This window comes from Somniosus microcephalus, chromosome 6 (assembly GCF_052327205.1).
Source record: "Somniosus microcephalus isolate GS21.2 chromosome 6, FLI_Smic_1.0, whole genome shotgun sequence".
Lineage (NCBI taxonomy): Eukaryota > Metazoa > Chordata > Chondrichthyes > Squaliformes > Somniosidae > Somniosus > Somniosus microcephalus.
In genome coordinates, this window is record NC_140992.1 from 112583173 (window position 1) to 112603846 (window position 20674).

General features: G+C 48.3%; 1 protein-coding gene across 1 annotated transcript in view; it reads left to right on the top strand.

Annotated features, from left to right (window-relative positions):
• The first annotated feature begins 5204 nt into the window (after nt 1–5204).
• Nucleotides 5205–20674, top strand: part of LOC147116000 (S-arrestin-like) — a 179440-nt gene continuing 163970 nt past the window's right edge. Inside the window, exons 1-3 of the mRNA XM_085990708.1 lie at nt 5205–5376; nt 7999–8090; nt 14845–14905. Of these exons, the coding sequence (XP_085846834.1) occupies nt 8034–8090; nt 14845–14905 (118 nt within the window). The 5' untranslated portion in view covers nt 5205–5376; nt 7999–8033. The remainder of the gene's footprint in view (nt 5377–7998; nt 8091–14844; nt 14906–20674) is intronic.

The window sequence follows — 20674 nt, forward strand, 5'->3', positions numbered from 1 at the left end:
TTCTTTTGATATAACATATGTGCAGGTATGCTCTATAACCTTTGATTGTATAGCCGGACAGATAGACAGAGGGAAAGACAGACCGAGGGAAAGACATACCATTTTATATATATACACTAGTTGGAGAGCCCGGCGGTGCCAAGGCTTTTTTGAGGGCATGTTGTTGTTGGAAGAGAGAGAGAGAGCGAATGGGGGGAAGAGAGAGAGCGACTTGGGGGGAAGAGAGAGAGCGACTTGGGGGGAAGAGAGAGAGCGACTGGGGGGGAAGAGAGAGAGCGACTGGGGGGGAAGAGAGAGAGCGACTGGGGGGGAAGAGAGAGAGCGACTGGGGGGGGAAGAGAGAGAGCGACTGGGGGGGAAGAGAGAGAGCGACTGGGGGGGAAGAGAGAGAGCGACTGGGGGGGGAAGAGAGAGAGCGACTGGGGGGGAAGAGAGAGAGCGACTGGGGGGGAAGAGAGAGAGCGACTGGGGGGGAAGAGAGAGAGCGACGGGGGGAAGAGAGAGCGACTGGGGGGAAGAGAGAGCGACTGGGGGGAAGAGAGAGAGCGACTGGGGGGAAGAGAGAGCGACTGGGGGGAAGAGGGGGAAGAGAGTGACTGGGGGGGTGGGAAGGGTGTGGTGGGGGAAGGAGGGGGGGAGAAAGGGAGGGGGGGAGCCAGCAGACCCTCTCCCCTCTGCCGGCGATGGCTCCGCGGAGCTCCGTGCCGCCCCACGCACTGACATGGCCCAGCTGAGCGCAGCGCCCCGGTCAGCCCGAGCCCCGCCCTCCCGAGCCCCGCCCCACGCCCTCCCGAGCCCCGGCTTCAAGACCGCCGATTGCGGCTGGGCCTGCGCTGGAGCCAAGCCCCGGGAACGGGCGTGAGCCGGCTTGAGGCTGTGAGAGGGCGTCGGGCCCGGTTGCCGGGGTAACCCTTCCCCCCCCCTTTCCGCTCTCCCGAGCATCGGCCTCCCGAGCCCCGCCCTCCCAAGCCCCGCCCTCCCGAACACCGGCCCCCCGCCCGAGCCGCGGGGGGGGGGGGGGGGGAGGAGAGAGAGAGCGGCTGCTCCTCCGGTCGATGTGTTGCGGGCCAACCCCTGATGAGCGCCCGATCAGCTGAGCCCGAGCCCCGCGGTGACCGCAACTCACCTCCCGCTAGGCTTCCTCCCGCCCCGCCAGCCTTTACCAAAATGGCGGCGATGGCTACGCTCGGCCCAGTCCCGCGCCGCCAGCCTTTACAAAGATGGCGGCGATCGCGGGGCGGGCCCAGCGGGAGGGGCGGTGCCTAGCTCGGGCGTGGCTGGGCAACAGAGGCCCAGGCTTCCAGGCCTGCAAAAACGGTGAAAGGTAGGAACATTATAGAGGTTAGAGAAAAGATTTACAAATTAATTAACTTTTTTTAAAAACAATTTGTGTTTTAAAAGCAACTTTTTTTGCTGGAAATCTAGATTTGAAAAGAAACACGCAGAAAGTGGGGAAAAAAAATAAACTTACGAATCAAGATGGCTGACACTCACCTCAGTTCAGAATGATAAGGCCCACCCACAAACGCACCGATTGGTCAACCGTCAGGTCACTGAACTGTAGGATTGGTCAATCGTCACGTCACTCAACTCTAGGATGGCCCGCCCGCACACGCAATGAACCCGCCCCCACTCGATGCTAATGAGCGGAATTTTGAATGTTTTTTGGATACCGTCGGCACAATTTTTGTCCGACCACAAAGTAAATACGCCTATGAGAGTCCCCTAATGATAAGCTTTTTTTGATATAACATATGTGTAGGTACGCTCTATAACTTTTGATTGTATAGCCGGACAGAGAGACAGACAGAGAGACATACTGTTTTATATATATAGATAAATCAAACCACAAAATGCAGGAGGTCTATTACAAACCAAAACACAAACTGCTGGAGGTTCATTACAAACCAAACCACAAAATGCAGGAGGTCCATTACAAACTAAACCACAAACTGCAGGAGGTCCATTACAAACCAAACCACAAACTGCAGGAGGTCCATTACAAACCAAACCACAAAATGCAGGAAGTCTATTACAAACCAAACCACAAACCGCAGGAGGTCCATTACAAACCAAACCACAAACCGCAGGAGGTCTATTACAAACTAAACCACAAACTGCAGGAGGTCTATTACAAACTAGTCCACAAAACGCAGGAAGTCCATTACAAACCAAACCACAAACTACAGGAAGAGGGCAGAGTCAACAAGGATTTATGAAAGGGAAATCATGTTTAGCAAATCTATTAGAGTTGTTTGAGGTTGTAACTAGCAGAATAGATAAGGGGGAACCAGTGGAGATGGTGTATTTGGATTTTCAGAAGGCATTCGATAAGGTGCCACACAAGAGGTTATTAAACAAATTTAGGGCTCATGGGATTGGGAGTAATATCGTAGCATGGATTTGTTAATGGACAGAAGCAGAGTAGGAATAAACGGGTCATTTTCGGGTTGGCAGGCTGTAACAAGTGGGGTACCGCAAGGATCAGTGCTTGGGCCTCAGCTATTCACAATCTATATCAATGATTTGGATGAGGGGACCAAATGTAATATATCCAAGTTTGCTGATGATACAAAGCTAAGTGGGAATGTAAGCTGTGAGGAGAATGCAAAGAGGCTTCAAGGGGATATAGACAGGCTAAGTGAGTGGGCAAGAACATGGCAAATGGAATATAATGTGGAGAAATGTGAAGTTATCCACTTTAGTAGGAAAAATAGAAAAGCAGTGTATTTTTTAAATGGTGAGAGATTGGGAAATGTTGGTGTTCAGAGGGACCTGGGTGTCCTTGTACATGAATCACTGAAAGTTAGCACGTAGGTACAGCAAACAATGAAGAAAGCAAATGGTATGTTGGCCTTTATTACAAGAGGATTTGAGTATAAGAGTAAAGACGTCTTACTGAAATTATATAGGGCCCTGGTGAGACCACACCTGGCGTATTGTGTACAGTTTTGGTCTCCTTACCTAAGGAAGGATATACTTGCCATAGAGGGAGTGCAACGAAGGTTCATCAGACTGGTTCCTGGGATGGGGGGATTGTCCTATGAGGAGAGATTGAGTAGACTAGGCCTATATTCCAGAGAGTTTAGAAGAATGAGAGGTGATCTCATTGAAACATACAAAATTCTTACAGCGCTTTACAGGGTAGATGCAGGGAGGATGTTTCCCCTGGCTGGGGAGTCTTGAACCAGGGGTCACAGTCTCAGAATAAGGGGTCGGCCATTTAGGACTGAGATGAGGAGAAATGTCTTCACTCAGAGGGTGGTGAATCTTTGGAATTCTCTACCCCAGAGAGCTGTGGAGGCTCAGTTATTGAGTATATTCAAGACCGAGATTGATAGATTTTTGGATATTAAGGGAATCAAGAGATATGGAAATAGCGCAGGAAAGTGGAGTTGGGGTAGAAGATCAGCCACGATCTTATTGAATTGCGGAGCACGCTCGAGGGGCTGAATGGCCTACTCCTGCTCTATTTCTTATGTCCATTACAAACCAATCCACAAACTGCAGGAGGCCCATTGCAAACCAAACCACAAACTGCAGGAGGTCCATTACAAACCATACCACAAACTGCAGGAGGTCCATTACAAACCGAACAACAAACTGCAGGAGGTCCATTACAAACCAAACCACAAACTGCAGGAGGTCCATTACAAACCAAACCACAAACTGCAGGAGGTCCATTACAAACCGAACAACAAACTGCAGGAGGTCCATTACAAACCAAACCACAAACTGCAGGAGGTCCATTACAAACCAAACCACAAACTGCAGGAGGTCCATTACAAACCAAACCACAAACTGCAGGAGGTCTAACACAAACCAAACCACAAACTGCAGGTCCATTACAAACCAAACCACAAACCGCAGGAGGTCCATTATAAACCAAACCACAAACCGCAGGAGGTCCATTATAAACCAAACCACAAACTGCAGGAGGTCCATTATAAACCAAACCACAAACCGCAGGAGGTCCATTACAAACCAAACCACAAACTGCAGGAGGTCCATTACAAACCAAACCACAAACTGCAGGAGGTCCATTACAAGCCAAACCACAAACTGCAGGAGGTCCATTACAAACCAAACCACAAACTGCAGGAGGTCCATTACAAACCAAACCACAAACTGCAGGAGGTCCATTACAAACCAAACCACAAACTGCAGGAGGTCCATTACAAACCAATCCACAAACTGCAGGAGGTCCATTACAAACCAAACGATGAACGACAGGAGGGCCATTACAAACCAAACGATGAACTACAGGAGGGCCATTACAAACCAAACGATGAACTACAGGAGGGCCATTACAAACCAAACGATGAACTACAGGAGGGCCATTACAAACCAAACGGTGAACTACAGGAAGGCCATTACAAACCAAACAATGAACTACAGGAGGGCCATTACAGACTATAAACCACAGACCATAACCAAGATCCTGAATATATACTAAAACTATTTTTTCACTGCTCCTCTCCCGCAGGCCCTCACTCATGCGGTGGGTACTGTCCTATATACTGGATACCCTACGGTACCTCACTCAAGCAGCCATTCACATACCAGGTGAGATAGTGAATCCTGGCTGACCTTTCATCTACAGGGTTCACCATGGCCAAGCCCGATCTTGTTCTTACCCAATGTCCATACACATGCACCTCCAACGGGAATGGGACTCCTAGATAAATGGTCCCCTCCCTGACCCAGTGATGGTCCTGCCCGTTATAGCTCCCACAACTATTGCCTCAGTGGCGACTAGTTGACTCGGCACAAATAGGGGATCAAACCTGGGCTATCTGGTCTGTGGTCGGTACCATACCGGGTGGTGCAGTTACCAACCCGAGCCACCAGGAGTGCCGTACTGCTGTTTAATTGGGTGGTTCCTGACCAGGTTAATGATGGTTTCCTGTGATTTGCCAGGTGTTAATATATAACCTGTTATGTAGGACGTTGCAAATCTGTTGAAGGTGTCAACAGATTATATATAGTTATTAAAAGATTTATCATATGAGGAGATGTAACCTTGGTGAGAATCTGCTGTGCTGACAATGCCCTGTAATCTGCCCAGGCTGCCGGCCTACCAAGATTTACTACAACTTATCACAGGATTTCAGAGCTTGGACACGTGAACAGGAAGCATAAGCCTCCCTCTGACAGCTTAGGGACGGGCACAGCAAAGCACCAGACTATAAATGGTTCCAGTTTCCCACTTGCAGGTACCAGTGTTGGACTCACACGATGTCTGAGAGGAAGACTTCCTATTTGGAGTGACGGCAGGCCACAAGAAGCTTCTTGTCCAAAGGGAGTGTCCAGGAGTTGCTGAAGGTTGTTGATTAGCTGACTTCTGTGTCTCTGTCCTGAGGGGGTCTTCTTCAGGTACTCACTCAAAATGTTCCCATTGTTTATTATCATTAATATTGTTTAATTTATAATTATTACTGTGACCGAGACGGTTTTAGGAAAAGGATGCCAGTTGACCGGTCACTCAATTTGGCTTAAAAACGTCACCTCATTTTGATAAGTCTCACTCTTAAAGATAAACGCAACTCCGTGTGTTTAGCACGATAGCAAAATACTGCAGATGTTGGAAATCCGAAATAACAACAGAAAATGCTTCGATCTAGTTCCTTTTCTCTCCAGTTTTGAAGAAGGGTCAAACCCGAAACGTCAACTCAAATTTCTCTCCACGGATGTTGCCTGACTTGCTGAGTTTTTCCAGCATTTTCTGTTGTTATTCCGTGTGTTTAGCCATGTCTCTGATTTGTCTCACTCTTTCTGATGATAAATCTCACTCCTAACATTTCTCCAATGTCAGCAACTTTGCCTTCTAGTTCTAATGTAGCATTGTTACTCAGCCAGTATTAGTGTCTAGTTCTAAAGCAGCAGTGTTACTTAGAGAATCATATAATAATGCAGCACAGAAGGAGGCCATTCGGCCCATCGTGAAAGAGCTATCCAATTAGTCCGGCTCCCCTGCTGTTTCCCCATAGCCCAGCAATTATTTCCTTTTCATGTATTTATCCAGTTCCCCTTTGAAGGTTATTATTGAATCTGCTTCCAGCACCTTTCAGGCAGTGCATTCCAGATCATAGCAATTCGCTGTGTAAAAAAAGTTTCCACATGCTGCTTCTGGTTCTTTTGCCAATGACCTTAAATCTGTGTTCTCTGGTTACCGACAATTCTGCCACTGGAAACAATTATTTACTCTATCAAAACCCTTCAAAATTTTGAACACCTCTATCAAATCTCTCCTTAACCTTCCCTGCTCAAGAGGAGAACCACACCAGTTTCTCTGGCCTCTTCACATAAATGAAGTCTTTCATCCCTGGTACCATTCTGGTAAATCTCCTCTGCACCCTCTCCAAGGCCTTGACATCCTTCCTAAAATGCAGTGCATAAAATTGCCTACAATATTCCAGCTGGGACCTAACCAGTGTTTTATAAAGGTTTAGCATAACTTCTTTGCTTTTGTACTCTATGCCTCTATAAAGCCAACGATCCCACAGTCTAAGGATAAGGGGTAAGCCATTTAGGACTGAGATGAGGAGGAATTTCTTCACCCAGAGAGTGGTGAACCTGTGGAATTCTCTACCACAGAAGGCAGTGGAGGCCAATTCATTAAATATATTCAAGAAGGAGTTGGATATATTTCTTAAGGCTAAAGGGATCAAGGGATATGGGGAGAAGGCAGGGACAGGGTACTGAATTTGGATGATCAGCCATGATCTCATTGAATGGCGGAGCAGGCTCGAAGGGCCGAATGGCCTACTCCTGCTCCTATCTTCTATGTTTCTATGTTTCTATATGCTTTTTAACAACCTTCTCATCTTGTCCTGCCACCTTCAAAGACTTGTATACATGCACCCCCAGGTCTCTCAGATCCTGCACCCCCTTTAAAATTGTATAATTTAGTATATATTGCCTCCTTATTCTTCCGACCAAAATGAATCACTTCACATTTATGTGTGCTAAATTTCATCTGCTGTGTGTCTGCCCATTTCACCAGTCTGTCTAAGACCTCCTCCTCCTCAGTGTTTACTACATTTCAGAGTTTCAAACTCAGCTAGTAATAGTGTCTAGTTCTAATGCAGCAATGTTATTCAGCCAATATTTGAAAGGACAGTGTGCGACCCACTGTACCACCCAGTCCCAGAGTGTGAAAGGACAGTGTCTGACCCACTGTACCACCCAATCCCAGAGTGTGAAAGGACAGTGTCTGACCCACTGTACCACCCAGTCCCAGGGTGTGAAAGGACAGTGTCTGACCCACTGTACCACCCAGTCCCAGAGTGTGAAAGGACAGTGTCTGACCCACTGTACCACCCAATCCCAGAGTGTGAAAGGACAGTGTGCGACCCACTGTACCACCCAGTCCCAGAGTGTGAAAGGACAGTGTCTGACCCACTGTACCACCCAGTCCCAGGGTGTGAAAGGACAGTGTCTGACTCACTGTACCACCCAGTCCCAGAGTGTGAAAGGACAGTGTCTGACACACTGTACCACCCAATCCCAGAGTGTGAAAGGACAGTGTGCGACCCACTGTACCACCCAGTCCCAGAGTGTGAAAGGACAGTATCTGACGCACTGTACCACCCAGTCCCAGGGTGTGAAAGGACAGTGTCTGACTCACTGTACCACCCAATCCCAGAGTGTGAAAGGACAGTGTCTGACACACTGTACCATCCCGTCCCAGAGTGTGAAAGGACAGTGTCTGACCCACTGTACCACCCAGTCCCAGAGTGTGAAAGGACAGTGTCTGACGCACTGTACCACCCAGTCCCAGAGTGTGAAAGGACAGTGTCTGATCCACTGTACCACCCAGTCCCAGGGTGTGAAAGGACAGTGTCTGATCCACTGTACCATCCCGTCCCAGAGTGTTAAAAGGGTTAATCAGTATCTAGTGATGGTTTCCAGCCAGTCCATTATTTAGTTATTTTGTTAATATCCTGTTATTGGTGGTGTCAATCAATTATTTTTGTTGCCTTCTCTTCAACCCAGATCACACATCTACCAACCGCCCCATTGCAGAAAGGATGAGTGCTGATTCCAAAAAGCACGTTGTCTACAAAAAGTATTCTCGTGACAAGTCGGTTCGTACTTTCTCTTTTCTTCTTTGGTCTTCATCTGCCCCATTTCTCTTCCAAGAACACAAGAAAGCACAGAACAAGAAATGTCCTTGCTCTGCCCACAAACCCTGTACAATCTACCCTATCATGGACCCTAAGCCAACAATTCTGATACAATCTACCTTATCATAGAGTCTACACCCATTTCAGGTACAATTTACCCTATCATGGACCCTACCCCATCCATTTTATGTACTGCCTACCCTAGCATGCAGTGTACAACAGGGCCCAGAGTGCAGGGCACCACAGGGTCCAGAGGAACATAGGAATAGCTAGACAAAAAAGAGCAAGTTCTATCTAGTTCGCCTTTTACCATGCTGGTAGTCACATGATGCAACGATAATGGAGTTGTTGATGAATCATAGCAATCAATCTCCATCAATTAGTCTACAACAGACCCAGACATGAGGCTAGGACAACCCCAGTGGCGGAGAGCTTTGGGAACCATAGGTCCAAAGTCACCTGTTCCAAGCAAGCTACACTTACCACGTCATTGCTCAAATTATTCATATATTGTATCCCGAAATATAATTTTCTGAACTAAATCGATCTAATTTGTATTTGAATGAATCAATACAAACTGCTTCCATCCTCTCCCTAGAGAGTCTGCTCCATAGATTAACCAATTGCTCACTGAAATAATGTTCCCGCAGATTAGTTTTGAATTTACCCCCTTCAAGCGCCGGCCATGTTCTGGACAAGGGCAAACAGGGTACAGATTTCAGGACACCACATGGCCTAGAGTGCAAGGCAGGAAGGTTAAAAAGATGAAAAGGGAAGCAAGGTAGATGTGGAAGTACTAATCAGGTGACTCTGAGCTTGGGTTTTGGAAGCCTGTAGAGTGTACGAGGAAGGGAAAGTGAAGAACAGAAGCAGTTCTGCAGTTTTCAGGCTCTGGGAAAGAATGAGTTGGAGTGTGAGATGGTGCAATGAGTCTTGATTTAGCATGATGATGATGTAGGGCGGAGGAGGAGGCGTAAGGAGTGACTGGGATGGAGTATTTGTAGCTGAGGGGAAGAAGAGAAGAGAATCGAGAGGAACACCAACCACAGTGGTGTCATATGAAGAAAGGAACATAGGAACAGGAGGAAGCCATTCAGCCCCTCGAGCCTATTCCTCCATTCAATTAGATTATGGCTAATCTGTACCTCAACTCCATTTACTCGCCTTTGCTCCATATCCCTTGATACAGGAAACTTTCATTTAACCGGAGGTTAAATGTCCGGAACGCTCTATCCACCGGCAAAATTCAGGAGTCGGTTCAGATGTTTTTTTAGTTTTTGTTGCTTTTTTTAATCCAGTCGAGGCTCTGCAAGCGTCTAGCTGAAGCTGTTGCTTAGCTACAGAGACGCTTGCAAGCTGCGCCGACTGTTTTGAGGCTGTATGCAACAGGGTTTGTTGCTAGATACGGAGCTGCTCCGTATGTTTTAACATTACCGCTCGTTTCTCCGGCAGTTTTGTTCCACCGGCAACAGCTCAGTCCCATCAGTGCCGGATATCAGAAAGTTTCCTGTACTCTTACCTAACAAAAATCTATCAATCTCAGTCTTGAAAGCTCCAATTAACCCAGCATCCACAGCCTTTTGGGGGAGAGAGTTCCAGATTTCCACTGCCCTTTATGTGAAAAAGTGCTTCCTGACTTCACTTCAGAATGGCCAAGCTCTAACTTTAAGATTTTGCTCCCTTGTTCTGGATTTCCCCACCAGAGGAAATAGTTTCTCTGTATTGAGTCTCAAATCCCTTTATCATTTTAAGGACCTTGCTTAGATCACCCCAGAACGGTCTAAATGCAAGGGAGTACAACCTGTCATCATAATGTAACCCTTTAAGCCCCAGAATCAATCTGCACTGTACCCTCTCCAAAGCCAATATATCCCTCCTGAGGTTCGGTGCCCAAAGCTGAACGCAGTGCTCCAGATGGGGTCTGACCAAGGCTCTGTACAACTGAAGCATCACTTCCTCACTGTTGTATTCAGCCCCCTTGGGATGAACACCAACATTCTATTAGCCTTTTTGATTGCTTTTCAACCTGTGCACTAGCTTTAAGTGATTTGTATACCTGGACACCTAAAACCCGTCGCTCCTCCACAGTTGCACTTCGTCTTTCTCGGAACCAAAGTGAAAGACTTCACACTTCTCCACATTGAACTCCATCTGCCATTGTGTTGCCCATCCTCCTCCTCCCTTTTACCCAGTTAGTTTAACCTTTACACTGACCCTGCCTGCTCCTCTATATTCCGGTTAATTTAACCTCTACACTGCCCCTGTCTCCATACCCCGATCAATTTAACCTCTACACTGCCCCTGTCTCCATACCCCGATCAGTTTAACCCCTACACTGCCCCTGTCTCTATACCCCGATCAGTTTAACCTCTACACTGCCCCTGTCTCTATACCCCGATCAGCTTAACCCCTACACTGCCCCTGTCTCTATACCCCGATCAGTTTAACCCCTACACTGCCACTGTCTCTATACCCCGATCAGCTTAACCCCTACACTGCCCCTGTCTCTATACCCCGATCAGTTTAACCTCTACACTGCCCCTGTCTCCATACCCCGATCAGTTTAACCTCTACACTGCCCCTGTCTCTATACCCCGATCAGTTTAACCTCTACACTGCCCCTGTCTCCATACCCCGATCAGTTTAACCTCTACACTGCCCCGTCTCTATACCCCGATCAGTTTAACCTCTACACTGCCACTGTCTCTATACCCCGATCAGTTTAACCCCTACACTGCCCCTGTCTCTATACCCCGATCAGTTTAACCTCTACACTGCCCCGTCTCTATACCCCGATCAGCTTAACCCCTACACTGCCCCTGTCTCTATACCCCGATCAGTTTAACCCCTACACTGCCACTGTCTCTATACCCCGATCAGCTTAACCCCTACACTGCCCCTGTCTCTATACCCCGATCAGTTTAACCTCTACACTGCCCCTGTCTCTATACCCCAATCAGTTTAACCCCTACACTGCCCCTGTCTCTATACCCCGATCAATTTAACCTCTACACTGCCCCTGTCTCTATACCCCGATCAGTTTAACCTCTACACTGCCCCTGTCTCTCTACCCCGATCAGTTTAACCTCTACACTGCCCCAGTCTCTATACCCCGATCAGTTTAACCTCTACACTGCCCCTGTCTCTATACCCCGATCAGTTTAACCTCTACACAGCCCCTGTCTCTATACCCCGATCAGTTTAACCTCTACACTGCCCCAGTCTCTATACCCCGATCAGTTTAACCTCTACACTGCCCCGTCTCTATACCCCGATCAGTTTAACCTCTACACTGCCCCAGTCTCTATACCCCGATCAGTTTAACCTCTACACAGCCCCGTCTCTATACCCTGATCAGTTTAACCTCTACACTGCCCCATCTCTATACCCTGATCAGTTTAACCTCTACACTGCCCCATCTCTATACCCTGATCAGTTTAACCCCTACACTGCCCCAGTCTCTATACCCCGATCAGTTAACCTCTACACTGCCCCTGCCTCTATACCCCGATCAGTTTAACCTCTACACTGCCCCGTCTCTATACCCCGATCAGTTTAACCTCTACACTGCCCCGTCTCTATACCCCGATCAGTTTAACCTCTACACTGCCCCGTCTCTATACCCCGATCAGTTTAACCCCTACACTGCCCCGTCTCTATACCACGATCAGTTTAACCCCTACACTGCCCCTGCCTCTATACCCCGATCAGTTTAACCCCTACACTGCCCCGTCTCTATACCCCGATCAGTTTAACCTCTACACTGCCCCGTCTCTATACCCCGATCAGTTTAACCTCTACACTGCCCCGTCTCTATACCCCGATCAGTTTAACCTCTACACTGCCCCTGTCTCTATACCCCGATCAGTTTAACCCCTACACTGCCACTGTCTCTATACCCCGATCAGCTTAACCCCTACACTGCCCCTGTCTCTATACCCCGATTAGTTTAACCTCTACACTGCCCCTGTCTCTATACCCCAATCAGTTTAACCCCTACACTGCCCCTGTCTCTATACCCCGATCAATTTAACCTCTACACTGCCCCTGTCTCTATACCCCGATCAGTTTAACCTCTACACTGCCCCTGTCTCTCTACCCCGATCAGTTTAACCTCTACACTGCCCCAGTCTCTATACCCCGATCAGTTTAACCTCTACACTGCCCCTGTCTCTATACCCCGATCAGTTTAACCTCTACACAGCCCCTGTCTCTATACCCCGATCAGTTTAACCCCTACACTGCCCCAGTCTCTATACCCCGATCAGTTAACCTCTACACTGCCCCTGCCTCTATACCCCGATCAGTTTAACCTCTACACTGCCCCTGTCTCTATACCCCGATCAGTTTAACCTCTACACTGCCCCGTCTCTATACCCCGATCAGTTTAACCTCTACACTGCCCCGTCTCTATACCCCGATCAGTTTAACCCCTACACTGCCCCTGTCTCTATACCCCGATCAGTTTAACCCCTACACTGCCCCGTCTCTATACCCTGATCAGTTTAACCTCTACACTGCCCCATCTCTATACCCTGATCAGTTTAACCTCTACACTGCCCCATCTCTATACCCTGATCAGTTTAACCCCTACACTGCCCCAGTCTCTATACCCCGATCAGTTAACCTCTACACTGCCCCTGCCTCTATACCCCGATCAGTTTAACCTCTACACTGCCCCGTCTCTATACCCCGATCAGTTTAACCTCTACACTGCCCCGTCTCTATACCCCGATCAGTTTAACCTCTACACTGCCCCGTCTCTATACCCCGATCAGTTTAACCCCTACACTGCCCCGTCTCTATACCACGATCAGTTTAACCCCTACACTGCCCCTGCCTCTATACCCCGATCAGTTTAACCCCTACACTGCCCCGTCTCTATACCCCGATCAGTTTAACCTCTACACTGCCCCGTCTCTATACCCCGATCAGTTTAACCTCTACACTGCCCCGTCTCTATACCCCGATCAGTTTAACCTCTACACTGCCCCTGTCTCTATACCCCGATCAGTTTAACCCCTACACTGCCACTGTCTCTATACCCCGATCAGCTTAACCCCTACACTGCCCCTGTCTCTATACCCCGATTAGTTTAACCTCTACACTGCCCCTGTCTCTATACCCCAATCAGTTTAACCCCTACACTGCCCCTGTCTCTATACCCCGATCAATTTAACCTCTACACTGCCCCTGTCTCTATACCCCGATCAGTTTAACCTCTACACTGCCCCTGTCTCTCTACCCCGATCAGTTTAACCTCTACACTGCCCCAGTCTCTATACCCCGATCAGTTTAACCTCTACACTGCCCCTGTCTCTATACCCCGATCAGTTTAACCTCTACACAGCCCCTGTCTCTATACCCCGATCAGTTTAACCCCTACACTGCCCCAGTCTCTATACCCCGATCAGTTAACCTCTACACTGCCCCTGCCTCTATACCCCGATCAGTTTAACCTCTACACTGCCCCTGTCTCTATACCCCGATCAGTTTAACCTCTACACTGCCCCGTCTCTATACCCCGATCAGTTTAACCTCTACACTGCCCCGTCTCTATACCCCGATCAGTTTAACCCCTACACTGCCCCTGTCTCTATACCCCGATCAGTTTAACCCCTACACTGCCCCGTCTCTATACCACGATCAGTTTAACCCCTACACTGCCCCTGCCTCTATACCCCGATCGGTTTAACCCCTACACTGCCCCGTCTCTATACCCCGATCAGTTTAACCTCTACACTGCCCCGTCTCTATACCCCGATCAGTTTAACCTCTACACTGCCCCATCTCTATACCCCGATCAGTTTAACCCCTACACTGCCCCAGTCTCTATACCCCGATCAGTTTAACCTCTACACTGCCCCGTCTCTATACCCCGATCAGTTTAACCTCTACACTGCCCCGTCTCTATACCCCGATCAGTTTAACCTCTACACTGCCCCATCTCTATACCCTGATCAGTTTAACCCCTACACTGCCCCAGTCTCTATACCCCGATCAGTTAACCTCTACACTGCCCCTGTCTCTATACCCCGATCAGTTTAACCTCTACACTGCCCCGTCTCTATACCCCGATCAGTTTAACCCCTACACTGCCCCGTCTCTATACCCCGATCAGTTTAACCTCTACACTGCCCCGTCTCTATACCCCGATCAGTTTAACCTCTACACTGCCCCGTCTCTATACCCCGATCAGTTTAACCCCTACACTGCCCCAGTCTCTATACCCCGATCAGTTTAACCTCTACACTGCCCCGTCTCTATACCCCGATCAGTTTAACCTCTACACTGCCCCGTCTCTATACCCCGATCAGTTTAACCTCTACACTGCCCCGTCTCTATACCCCGATCAGTTTAACCTCTACACCGCCCCGTCTCTATACCCCGATCAGTTTAACCTCTACACTGCCCCGTCTCTATACCCCGATCAGTTTAACCTCTACACTGCCCCGTCTCTATACCCCGATCAGTTTAACCTCTACACCGCCCCGTCTCTATACCCCGATCAGTTTAACCTCTACACTGTCTGTCTTTTTTTGCTATATTCCATTGACATAGATTATTTTATCTGCTATTTTGATGAATACCACTTTGGATTAATTGACAACAGGCTAATGGTTCAGTTAAATCGCTGGATAGAGTTTAATAAGAGATTGTCCAATAATATCGCCAATCATTTCTACCTATAATTCCTGCTTTTAATTGTTCATAGATTTCTGCCTACTTGAGCAAAAGAGATTTTGTGGATCATGGCACCCACGTTGACCCTGTGGGTAAGTGTGAACGATTAATGTATTCCTCACACAATAAACCTCACAAGGAATTGGGTTTTTTCTCCCACAATAATTCTGCAATGTAATTTTGTTCTCTGCTTTCAATCCCCATCAGAGTGTAGGTAAGAATTCCTCCTGCAGGAAGCCAGTCAGTCTCCCCTCTCACAGGCCTCTCTCCACACTGCAAACAGCAACCAGCAGGAGGTACCATAGAGCAGCTGGGGGTGTGACACTGTGGGGTAGTGTCCCTCATTCTGTGGGGTAGTGTCCCTCATTCTGTGGGGTAGTGTCCTTCACTCTGGGGGTGTGACTATGTGGGGTAGCGTCCCTCTGGGGGTGTGACTCTGTGGGGTAGTGTCCCTCAGTCTGAGGGTGTGACTCTGTGGGGTAAAGTCCCTCGCCCTGAGGGTGTGACTCTGTGGGGTAGTGTCCCTCACTCTGAGGGTGTGACTCTGTGGGGTAGTGCCCCTCGCTCTGAGGCTGTGACTCTGTGGGGTAATGTCCCTCGCTCTGAGGGTGTGACTCTGTGGGGTAGTGTCCCTCGCTTTGAGGGTGTGACTCTGTGGGGTAGTGCCCCTCGCTCTGAGGGTGTGACTCTGTGGGGTAATGTCCCTCGCCCTGAGGGTGTGACTCTGTGGGGTAGTGTCCCTCGCTCTGAGGGTGTGACTCTGTGGGGTAGTGCCCCTCGCTCTGAGGGTGTGACTTTGTGGGGTAGTGTCCCTCGCTCTGAGGGTGTGACTCTGTGGGGTAGTGTCCCTCGCTCTGAGGGTGTGACTCTGTGGGGTAGTGTCCCTCACACTAGGGGTGTGACTATGTGGGGTAGTGTCCCTCACTCTGGGGGTGTGACTCTGTGGGGTAGTGTCCCTCGCTCTGAGGGTGTGACTCTGTGGGGTAGTGTCCCTCATTCTGTGGGGTAGTGTCCCTCACACTAGGGGTGTGACTATGTGGGGTAGTGTCCCTCACTCTGGGGGTGTGACTCTGTGGAGTAGTGTCCCTCGCTCTGAGGGTGTGACTCTGTGGGGCAGTGTCCCTCATTCTGTGGGGTAGTGTCCCTCACACTAGGGGTGTGACTATGTGGGGTAGTGTCCCTCACTCTGGGGGTGTGACTCTGTGGGGTAGTGTCCCTCGCTCTGAGGGTGTGACTCTGTGGGGTAGTGTCCCTCATTCTGTGGGTTGTGTCCCTCACTCTGGAGGTCTGACTCTGGGGTTACGTGACTTACAGAAGTGACTCTGATGGTGAAATCTCATATTGTAACTGTGCTTTTTTTTATTCGTTTATGGGATGTGGGCATCGCTGACAAGGCCACATTTATTGCCCATCCCTAATTGCCCTTGAGAAGGTGGTGGTTGTAGTGTATGTGCCTTTAAGAACCCCCTGTGTACTGTAATGCCGGTAATGGCCACTCGGGCTATATAAGCCTGTATATTGTGTTGTATCAGTTAGTTCCCCTCCAGACTTTGTTCAGTAAACACCTGTGAAACCAACTCCTGTCTTCAGTGTCTCTATTAACACACGGATACAACAGTGGCGACGAATTGGAAACGGACTTACCTGCAATTCGGCAGCACCTCAAGGACATCGATTCCTCTGGCGTCCAAAGTCGAAGAAAATCGGGAAAAAGAAAAAGCTGTGGTTTCACCAGCTGGCCGAGCTGGTGGCAGGTACTGCAGTGATCCTTCCTGGGCGTCGGGCTGGGGCTCCAGCGGCTGGCTCTGCGGCTAGGCCAAGCAGCGAAGGCGGAGGCAAGCAGGAACAGACGGGGAGAGAGCACTCGGGAGACGGCCGGCGCTGCAAGCGGGTCGACGTTCAGACCTAGCAGAGAGAGTCCGGCGGGAACGAGTCTCCACCTGTAAATAAATAAATAAAAAGAAGGGAAACCCGCGGGAAACAGCGTTGTCATCGGCAGCAGCGGCGGGGAAGCGCGGAAGCGCCATATCTTTTCTGCAGAAAAGAAAGAAAAGCGCGGGAAGCGCCATTTTTTTTCTAGGATGCCTAAGTCTGGCAATATTGATGCTTTTGATAACGAGATAGAGGATTGGACCACATATGTGGAAAGAGTGGAGGTATATTGCACCGCAAATGGAATAGAAAATGAAAAAAAAGCGTCAGTACTTCTAAATCTAATGGGCGCAAAGACATACGGGCTGTTACGAAACTTAATCACTCCAGCCAAACCAAAGGACAAGAATTTTAAAGAAATTGTTGATACCCTACAGGAGCACTTAAACCCAACACCGCTGCTGATAGCGGAACGATTCAAATTCTTCAAGAGGAATCAACACAAGAATGAAAGTAACGCTGATTACCTCACCGAATTAAGAAAGCTATCAAAGCACTGCCAATTCGGGGCAGGACTAGCAGATTATCTTCGAGACAAATTCGTCTGCGGTCTCCTAAGTGAAGGAACACAGAAAAGGCTGCTTTCTGAAAAAGATTTAACACTGGACTAGGCTTTCAGTATGGCTGTATCGTACGAAGCAGCCGCAAGAGGAGCTGCAGAGATACAACAAAAGACACAGGACTTCGGCACCCATGAAATGACACAGGGTTTCAAGAGATGTTATTGCTGCGGCAGATCCCCCCATGACCAGAGGGACTGCTGGTTCAAGGACAAAGCATGCAGGCAATGCGGAAAGATTGGACACATTGCACGGGTATGCCGATCTGGACAAAAAAAATCCACGGACAGGAAAAAAAAAATCAATAAAGAAAAGTACAGAAAGGTACAAATGATGACGGACAGTAGCTCCGAAGACCAGAAGAGCGATAGCGACTCCGAAAACAAGAGACTAAGCTGTCTCAAATTACATAATGTAATTGCCAAAGAAGATTACCAGACCATTTGGGTTACCCTCACGATAGCAGGGTCCCCAGTTAAAATGGAGCTAGATACAGGATCAGCTCTGACCGTCATAAATCGACGGGATTACGAGCGTCTATTTCCGCATATACCTTTAAAAGACACATCCATTATCTTGAAAACATATACGGGGCAGAAAGTATACCCCAAAGGAAAAATAAGGGTGCCTGTTGTATACAACGGCAAGGAAATACAAAAGTTGTATTTATACGTTCTACAAGATGGTGGTCCACCGCTGTTGGGACGTGAATGGATCAGGAAAATACGTTTAGACTGGCACTCCATTCAGGCACTGACGGTGACCAGTAAGAAAAAAAACGATGATGACGTCATACCTGAACGATTAAAAGACATCTTGGCCAACACCAAAGAAGTGTTTCAAGAGAAACTAGGAACCTTGAAAGGCATCACCGCCTCAATAAAAGTGGAAGATGCAGCAATTCCCAAGTTTTTTAAGGCAAGACCGGTGCCATACGCAATTCGTCCAGCAGTCGAGGCAGAGCTGGAGAATTTGGAAAAGGCAGGCGTATTATCCAAAATAGATTGGAGCGAGTGGGCAACACCCATCGTCCCAGTCATGAAGAAAGCGTTGAATAATGATAAATCTGAAGAACAGAGAAAAATTCACATCTGTGGAGACTTCAAGGTGACTGTAAACCCGGTCCTTCACACGGTACAGTATCCTCTTCGGAGGATAGAAGATATTTTCGCCTCACTATCCGGAGGGAAACGTTTCACCAAAATTGACTTGGCACAGGCATATCTACAGATGGAGGTTGAAGAGGCCTCTAAAAAGTATCTCACGATAAATACACACAAAGGTCTGTACCAGTACAATCGACTGGTTTTCGGAGTAGCATCCGCTCCAGCTATCTGGCAAAGAGCTATGGAGCAAGTCCTCCAAGGGATTCCGGGGACTCAATGCTACCTAGACGACATCCTTGTAACAGGAGAAAATGACAACGAGCACCTTGCCAATTTAGAGCAGGTGCTCACTAGGCTGAGAGAACGGGGCCTACGAGCAAATCGCCCCAGTGCGAATTTTTCCAGAATCAAATATCATATTGTGGCCACATAATTAATAAGGAAGGGTTGCATAAGTCACCTGAAAAAATTGAAGCGGTCATAAAAGCCCCAGCACCTGAAAATGTTTCACAATTAAGGTCGTTCCTGGGATTAATAAATTACTATCATAAATTTTGACCGAACTTATCAACTCTTCTGCACCCTCTTAATGAACTGCTACAAACAGGAGTAATTTGGAAATGGAGCGAAGACTGTAAACGTGCCTTCCATAAATGCAAAGACTTAATCACGTCCAAAGAAGTTTTGGCTCATTACAACCCATCACTGCCAATCAGACTGGCGTGCGATGCATCCCCTTACGGCGTAGGAGCAGTATTATCGCATAAATTCCCTGATGGCTCGGAACGGCCGATAGCTTTTGCGTCACGCTCATTGAACTCAGCTGAGTGTAACTATGCCCAAATCGACAGGGAAGCACTCAGCCTGGTATGAGGAGTGAAGAAATTCAACCATTACCTACACGGACAAAAATTTACCTTGTTGACTGACCATCAACCCCTCATCTCCATATTCAACCCTAAAAAGGGTGTTCCCATTATGACAGCACAAAGGCTACAGAGGTGGTCCCTTTTTCTAGGGGCACACCAATATAACATAGAATACAAAGGATCAAAACAGCATGGGAATGCTGACGGTTTATCGCGCCTACCGTTGCCAATGGCAGAAGAAGCACCTACCGTAGACCCAGTGGAGATTTTCCACTCTACCATAGTCGAATGTCTACCAGTAACAAATTCTGCCATTGAAAGGGAAACTAGAAATGACCCGACTCTCTCACGAGTCTACGATTTAACAGTGAAGGGATGGCCAGCACATGGTGAACCACTGTTGCCAGCATTCTCGCAAAGAAGAGAACAGCTGTCAGTGTGCCGAGGAACCTTGATGTGTGGATCCAGAGTGGTGATTCCACCCAAACTCCAGGATAAAGTTCTAAAGGAGCTTCACGAGGGGCATCTGGGTGGAGTGAAAATGAAGAACCTAGCCAGGGCGTTTGTATGGTGGCCAGGTATCGATGGAGACATCGAAGAAATGACCAAGAGCTGCCTAGGATGCCAGAAGGTCCAAAACGCTCCACCACAAGCCCCTCTACATCCATGGGAGTGGCCCTCATCTCCCTGGCAAAGGGTACACATCGACTTTGCTGGTCCATTTATGGACTCAATGTTCTTAATCGCGGTTGATGCACACTCCAAGTGGCCGGAGGTAATAAAGATGTCCTCCACCACCACGGAAAAAACCATCACAGTATTAAGGACCATATTTGCCAGGAATGGGCTGCCTGAACAGATCTGTTCTGATAATGGACCGCAATTTGTGTCCGAAGAATTCAGGAAGTTCTTAAAAAACAATGGGGTTAAGCACTACACGTCCGCCCCATACCATCCCACCACCAATGGATTGGCTGAAAGGTTTGTCCAGACCTTCAAGAAGGCCATAAAGGCCATGGGTAATGAAGACATAAAACTTCAGCACAAGGTGGATAACTTCTTGTTTGCATACAGGAATGCAACACATATGGTTACAAACCAAACTCCCGCCATGATGTTCTTCAATAGAAGCCTAAGATGCCAGCTGGATTTGATGAAGCCAAACATCAGAAGGGACGTGGAGAACCGGCAATTTCAAGGCATGAATGAAAGGCCAACTAGAACCTTCCAGATAGGTCAACAAGTTTTGGCCCGGGACTACCGTACTGAGAAATGGCAGCCTGGAACTATCTGCACACGACTAGGACCGCTGATGTATACCGTGGACATCGGAGAAAGCATAATAAGGCACCATGCTGACCAAATCATAGAGTCATCCGAAAAGGGACAACCTA